Genomic DNA, 7,786 nt, shown 5'->3' with positions numbered 1-7,786 from the left:
TCATCTTGGATTTTGCGATGCCGATTTTGGATTTGACAGTTTGACTGTTTGACATTGACATTTAAATTTTTTACTGTCAGTCAACAATTGTTATAAATTATTATAAAAATGCCACCTTTAGTTGATAGAAGTCCGGAAAATGTTATAATTGACGAGGATAAGAAAAATCTCTGGTCACAAATTCTGCACGATGTGCAAAAGAACGGAAATCCGAAATTGTCACCACATAAACAAATTTTGGTTTTGGGTGACAATGAGTCAGGCAAGACCACTATGGTAGCTAAACTTCAAGGTATATTTAAAGATATTTGTCATGGTAAGTTTTGTTAATGTGTATATTTCCAGGTATTGAAAATTCCAGCAAAGGTTCTGGCTTGGAGTACGGTTATATCGATGTAAGGGATGATTACAGAGATGATCACACCAGGTTGAGTGTTTGGGTTTTAGATGGTGATCCAGCTCACGAAGATCTCCTTAGGTTTGCTCTAAACGAAGAAAGTTTTCAGGTAACATTAGCACATACACTGCTTCGATAAGGACACTACTAATCTAACTTTATTATTAGGAAACGTTGGTTATTTTAACAGTAGCCATGACCACTCCTTGGGGAATACTGGAACAGCTACAACATTGGGCATCCGTTTTGGCTGATCATCTCGATAAGCTAAAATTAGATATAGATCTGAGACAAGCTAGGAAACAACTGATGATTAAGATGTGGCTGGATTACATTGAACCTGGAGATGAATTGGACCCTGCTTCTCCCATGAAGAGAAGTTCCAGAAATTTGGGAGACGATGATGAGGGTTACGATGGAACTATGCTACCAGAAGGTAGGTACACACAATTATTTCAGCATGTACAGTCAAACCTGCTTATTAGAATACCGGTTATAGGATATCTCAGTTTAAGGAATATAAATTTGAGGTCTTGAAACGTTTCTATTAGCCACCAATGATCGGTTATAAATAAATAAATAAATAGTTTATTTACGGTTATACCAATTACAATAATTACAATCATTAAATAATTCATATATTAACAGTTTTAGAACTCAATAATAATTACATACAATTTACACAAAACAAATGAATAGAATAAATACCTAAATGACAGTTTACAGTGACAGCCTGCGTTGTATTTTAAAAAGATTTTTTTCAGCTTTTTTCGAAAACTATTCAGAGCTAGAAAAAAGTCTACATCTAAACCATTTCCAGATTGACACATTCGTCTTATAGGTCTATTTAGACAATAGTTTGTTTGTTGGAATTCTAAGTGAAAAACGTCCTTAGATCTTGTGCACCTTTGAGGAACCCTAAGACCTACTCTCTGCAAAATTTGAGGCGAATCTATCATTCCGTTTACAATTTTGAAAAGAAAAACCAAATCTAGCATTAAACGACGATTTTGTAATGTTGGTATATTAAGCAATTTTAAAATGTCACAATACACTATATCTTCTGAAGAAATCCCTAATTTATAGCCTACAAAGCGTAGAAATTTTCTTTGAACTCTCTCAATGCTTTCAATATGACATTTATATAAAGGAGACCAAATAGTGCTGGAATATTCCAGAACTAATCTAACCATAGAACAATACACACATTTAAAACAGTCCACATTATTGAATTCTGACAAGGTTCTTTTCAAAAATCCAAGTAATTTAAAAGCTTTATTACAAATAAAATTATAGTGATTTTTGAAACATAAAGTGGGATCAAAAAATACACCTAAATCTTTGAAAGTGTTTGTTGGTTCCAGAAATATATTATTTATAGAGTATTTAAAACAGATAGGTTGTGAGTTTCTAAAAAAGCGCATTATTTTACATTTATCGATATTAAGTCAAAGGTCATTCTTTGTGTCATCCATTGTGAGAAATTGTTTACATCTTTTTGCATTTTTACACAGTCTCTAACATCCTTAATAATTCTAAAAATTTTCAAATCATCAGCATACAACAAAATAACACAATTTTCAAAGATTTCTAAAATGTCATTTATGAAACAAATAAAAAGAATAGTCGATAAATGACCACCCTGTGGGACGCCAGACCTAACCAAAATTTCTTCAGAAAGACAGTTCTTGACTTTGACAACCTGAAGCCTGTCTGTCAGGTAGCTCTCCAACCACTCAAGTAGGGATCCATGAATTCCTAGTGCTTCTAGTTTTTTAATAAGAATCTTGATGTTAACCGGATCGAATGCCTTTGAGAAGTCGGTATAGATCATATCGACCTGAGCCCCCTTCCCAAAGGCATCCAAAATGAATTCTTCTAGGATTACTAGATTTGTGGTTGTAGACCTACCCGGCATAAAGCCATGTTGTTCAGGAATAATTAAACTTTTAATTGAAAAAAATATTTTTGAAGCAATAATTGACTCAAAAATCTTTGCAAAAGTAGAAATTTTTGAAATGGGTCTGTAATTTTCTATACATGTTTTACTACCATTCTTAAAAATAGGAGAAATATAACTTTTTTTTCACTCTTCTGGGAAAGTGCCAGTACTTAATGATAAACGAAAAATCTTTAGTAATACAGGAGACAGAGCAAAACGACATTTATGTACAAAATAAGGTGAAATTTCATCAGGACCACTACTAAGTTTTAGATTTAATTTTTCTAACTTATTAAAAATATCTATTAGACTAATATCACAACTGCTTAAACTAATTGTTTTATTATAATCAAAGCTTGGAATATCACAGTTATTGTTATCTACATATGTATTAGAGAAATGCTGTTTAAAAAAAATTTGAAATTTCTGATGGATTGTTTGACTCATTGTTGTCATAGGTCATGTTGTTTGGTAAGTCATAATGTTTATTTTTACTGTGTACATAACTCCAGAATTCTTTGGAATTAGTCATGTTTTGTTCTCTAGGCATTCTCTACGAATGTCTGAGAATAATTTATAGTCAGAAAAATTATTAGTTTGTTTGAATGTTTTATGAGCTACTTTTTTTCTCAGAATAACATTTTTTAGTTCAGTTGAATATGATTTTGGAAATTTTGGGTTTTTACATTTTTGTTTTGGTACAAATAAATCTATGCAACAGTACAACGTATCATAAAAACAGGTTATTGCTTTATTAACATCGGAAATATTGTCAAGTAAGTTGTCCCAGTTTACATTACCTAAAAATTGGTTTATTAAAATATAATTAGCCCTATTAAAATCATAATAATAATAATCGTATTTAAGGAACTCAGTTTTATCACAATCAATACAGAAGGAAAGTGCTGGATGGTACTTATCACAGTTTAACAAAGGAAAATCAACACATTTGACATTTACAACATTATTTGACAATATTAAATCTAAATAACCTCCTAAAACATTTGATACTGTATTATTTTGAAATAAGTTAAAATAGGCAATAAAATTTGACATAGACTATTAGAATATCCCGGTAGATTATTAGAATATCCCGGTTATAAGAATACTTTCGCTTGACACAAAGGCTATTCCAATAAGCGTGTTGAACTGTATTATCAAAATATAGTTTTTATAACTCCTTTTTAATTGTGTACTATATTTTTCAGGAACATTATCAAATAATTTAGGTCTGGATATTGTGGTGGTTGTCACAAAAACTGATTATATTCAAAATCTTGAAAAAGAGCAAGATTATCGAGATGAACATCTAGACTTTATGCAACAATGGATTAGAAGGTTCTGCCTTCAGTATGGAGCAGCACTTTTTTATACAAGTGCAAAAGAAGATAAAAATTGTGATTTGTTGTACAAGTACTTAACTCATCGCATCTATAACTTCCCCTTTCACACTCCAGCTCTTGTGGTAGAAAAAGATGCTGTGTTTATACCAGCTGGTTGGGATAACATGAAGAAAATCAGTATTCTGTATGAGAATATGCATTCTTGTAAGCCAGATGACTACTATAGGGATGTAATTGTACAACCAGTAACTCGGAAAACTATTAACAGAGAAACTGAGGTGATAGCAGAGGATGAACAAGCATTCTTAACAAGGCAACAACAGATTTCATTTGGAGGAGGGCCACCTACTGTAAGACTAGGAGAATCCCCAGTTAGACCACCCCTAGGAGGTAAATAAACAATAATATATCCAAGACTTAGTATGAAAATCTCGTATCTCATTTACAGGACAGATTTTATACTGAGCTTCTACAAGCTCAAACTTTAAAAAATCTAGATTTTTGATTCTGAGCACATTTAGATCAAATTCAGTTTAAAGTCTTTCATGTAATATAAGCTACGAGGTTTTCACATAAGCCATTGATATGGTAGACTTGACGTTCATAAATATAATTGTAGGTATACAAGGTTCCCCTAGAAAGCTTGATGGTTCAAAGGTTGTTAGTTCACCAGGAGGGGAAGGTGTTCTGGCTAATTTCTTCAATTCGCTTCTCTACAAAAAAACTGGCTCACCTGGAGGGGGTATGGCCAAGGCTTCTGGATCAGAGAGTTTGCCTGATAAAGCTACCATGAGAACTGATGCAGCTGCTGAATTAGATCGACTTTCTAGAGGAGCAGGAAAGAAGTCTCTAGGACCTGCTTCGACTCCTGGAAGTCTTGGGTATGTATTTATAGGATTCTCATTAAGAACAACTGAAAAATACATGCACAAATATCTATTTATTGACTTTTTATTAACAGGAGAATCCCTTTTTATAACATAATTTTAAATATAAATATAAAGAATCCTAAACTAAATCAATATTCACTTTGCCTTATCCCTATGCGGGGTCGGCTTCCCTAATTGCATTTCTCCACACAATTCTATCTTGGGTCATATCAATGTTAATCCCCTTTACCAACATGTCCTGCCTTATCGTCTCCCCCCAGGTCTTCTTTGGTCTTACTCTTCTACTCCTTCCAGGAATCTGCACTTCAACTATTCTTCGTATTGGGTGATTAACGTCTCGACGTTGCACATGACCAAACCATCTTAACCTATGCTCTCTCATTTTGGCATCAATTAGTGCCACACCTAGACTTCCCCTAATATACTCATTTCTAATTTTATGCTTCTTTGTCACTCCACTCATCCATCTAAGCATTCTCATTTGCGCCACATGCATTCTTTGTTCCTCTTTCTTTTTCACTGCCCAACATTCAGTTCCGTACATCATAGCCAGTCTTATGGCTGTTTTATAGAATTTTCCCTTCAGCTTCATTGGAATTTTTCTGTCACACAACACACCACTCGCTTCTTTCCACTTCATCCATCCAGCCCTAATTCTACTGCATGCATCTCCATCTATTTCTCCATTACTCTATAATACCGATCTCAGGTACTTAAAACTATTGCTTTTCACAATCATTTCACCATCCAAAGATACCATTTTATTTGTAGTAACTCCATCTTTAAATGAACATTCCAAATACACCCATACCTCGCTATACGGCCGCTCTTTATACGGCATTTCGCTATAACGGCCCTCTTCAATTAAGACACGTTTTCGATATACGGCCTAAAATGTTTCGCTATAACAGCTAGCTGTAGAAAATTTTTGAAATTTGCAATTAAAAAGAAAACATTAAAACATATTTGCATTTTGAAAAAAAATATATGGCCAGAATGTGTAGAAGTACACATCCTACTGAAGCAGAAGTTAATATCCTTCCTGAAATTATTCCAAACATTTTGTATCTAGCGCATAATCTCGGCTTTGAAGGTTTGAACGAACAAGATGTGCTTGATCTACTTGGAGCTGATCGGGAACCCGCTTCATATGAAGCACTCATTCAGTTGTAAACAGAACTGGCATTTGATGAAGAGTCAGAGCCCGTTGTTTCCAAACAGCTAACATCAAAACATTTGTCGAAAGCTTTTCCTATTTCGAACAAAGAATAAATATCCTTCTTGAAAACGATCCTGACGTCGAATATAACACGAAAGTTTCTCGAGGAATTAGCTGTTATAAATAACTGAAAAACGAAATAGACAACATGTCAACACAAACAATTTTGGACAATTTTTCTAAGCCAGGTCCATCCTTATCAGCGAAAAATGATGACGGCAGTCATCTGCAGGTTACCATTTCTTCATCGTTCTTCAGATTAAAGCCATTTAAAAAAAATGTGTGCATACATACACATATTTTATGTAACATGAAGTTGTTTCATTTTTGTTGGTTTTTGGAGTATGTTACATATTTAACAAATTTGGAACCGATCCCATTGAATTTATATGAATTTATATTAGAATAATTGATTCGTTATACGGCTTTTCGCTTTGCAGTCAAGTTTTGTGGAACGTATCTAGGCCGTAAAGCGAGGTATGGATGTACTCTGTTTTTGTCCTACTAAGTTTTAAACCTTTTTCCTCCAGAGCTTGTCTCCACTGTTCCAGTTTTTGTTCTAAGTCTCTTTCACGATTTCCTATTAACACTACATCATCAGCATACATTAGGCACCTTGGAATGCTACCCTATAGTTTCGCTGTTATCTGGTCCGAAACTAATGAGAATAAATAAGGACTAAGCACCTAGCCTTGGTGCAATCCTACTTTCACCTGAAATTTATCAGTCTCTCCCACACCTGTCCTAACACTAGTCGTTACTTCCTCATACATAAATATCTCTCACAATCTTTACATATTCGCCAGGGACTCTTTTCTTATTGAGTGCCCACCACAGAATCTCTCGAGGAACTCTATCAAAGAATCCTAAACTAAATATGTAGAACAATAATCAGAACAATAAACAGCAACAACATATAAATAACTATATCATAAAAATAAATACAATATATAAATAAATACAAATAAATAAATCTCAATGCATCCATGTAAAAGCTGTTGAATATTGCATTGTCATCGTGTTCTGATCTATTCTGATAAGTTCAGATCTCTATCTAGTATCTAGTTAAGCAGTATGTGTTTAAAATTGATTACAAGATTTTTCCCGGACAAAGTCAGAAAGAGACAGACGAAAACAGGTGAATTTTATAAAAACGTGGTAATAAAATAAAAAATAATTTCATATCATTTTGGGAATTAGAATTTTTGAGCCTTCTTTTTTCCAATATAACATGTTTCACACAAAATCAGGACTATTGAAGGGAATACGATATACTAGGCTATTGCCTTAAACAGCAAATCATATGTCAAGATTGTATGCATATTTGTAATAACTTTATTTAATAATTTTAGATCTAGTGGCTCTACAGAGGAAGAAGGAAACAAGAAAAGTGCAGAAGGAGGAAATGGGAATGGTGAGCCAGGTCCTGGAGGTGTAGATTTCAATGCTACTGATTGTTAGAAATATAGTGTATTTAATTATTTAACGTACTTTCTATAGCTTTTCTTATATTTTCTATCTCTGTGATAACCTGTTTTTATGATTTTTTTTATCTAGAAAAACATATGTGTAGCTTCAATAAAGATATGGATTACTTTAAAAAATGTAATCACTCAAACTCAAGTTTTCATCTATACTTATAGATCCTGTTCAAAAAAGTTATATTGACATCAAATAAATTGCATATATTAACCCTATTTTGGTCTCTTTTCTTTTACTATTGTCACATAGACAAGCCCATTCTTCTCCATTGGGCACACTGCGCAAGTGCCCAGGGCCCCGCGCTCGATAGAGGCCCCACGCTCGATGGCTCGATTGAGGCCCCCTAGTCTCTACTCGATTAGATACTAAATGATAACCGAATGGGTTATCTAAGCACGGAAAAAAATATACGTGAAATATAAAAAAATATATATTTTAGATAGTAGTATGCAGTTATATAGAGTTGTATAACTGCAAAGGATGCTTCGGTGTTACATGCTCTGTACTCTTATT

General features: G+C 33.5%; 1 protein-coding gene across 1 annotated transcript; it reads left to right on the top strand.

Annotated features, from left to right (window-relative positions):
* The first annotated feature begins 27 nt into the window (after positions 1-27).
* On the top strand, positions 28-7,488 carry LOC114325251 (cytoplasmic dynein 1 light intermediate chain 2). Its single transcript, XM_028273258.2, has 6 exons — positions 28-292; positions 346-506; positions 566-833; positions 3,548-4,072; positions 4,302-4,563; positions 7,144-7,488. The coding sequence occupies exons 1-6, from the start codon at positions 109-111 to the stop codon at positions 7,250-7,252; spliced, it is 1,509 nt and encodes a 502-aa protein (XP_028129059.1). The 5' UTR covers positions 28-108; the 3' UTR covers positions 7,253-7,488.
* Positions 7,489-7,786: the final 298 nt, after the last annotated feature.

The sequence above is a fragment of the Diabrotica virgifera genome, chromosome 7 (genome assembly GCF_917563875.1).
Source record: "Diabrotica virgifera virgifera chromosome 7, PGI_DIABVI_V3a".
NCBI classification, from domain to species: domain Eukaryota; kingdom Metazoa; phylum Arthropoda; class Insecta; order Coleoptera; family Chrysomelidae; genus Diabrotica; species Diabrotica virgifera.
The sequence above is the reverse complement of the archived record's forward strand: the minus strand, read 5'-3'. Positions and strand labels throughout refer to the sequence as shown.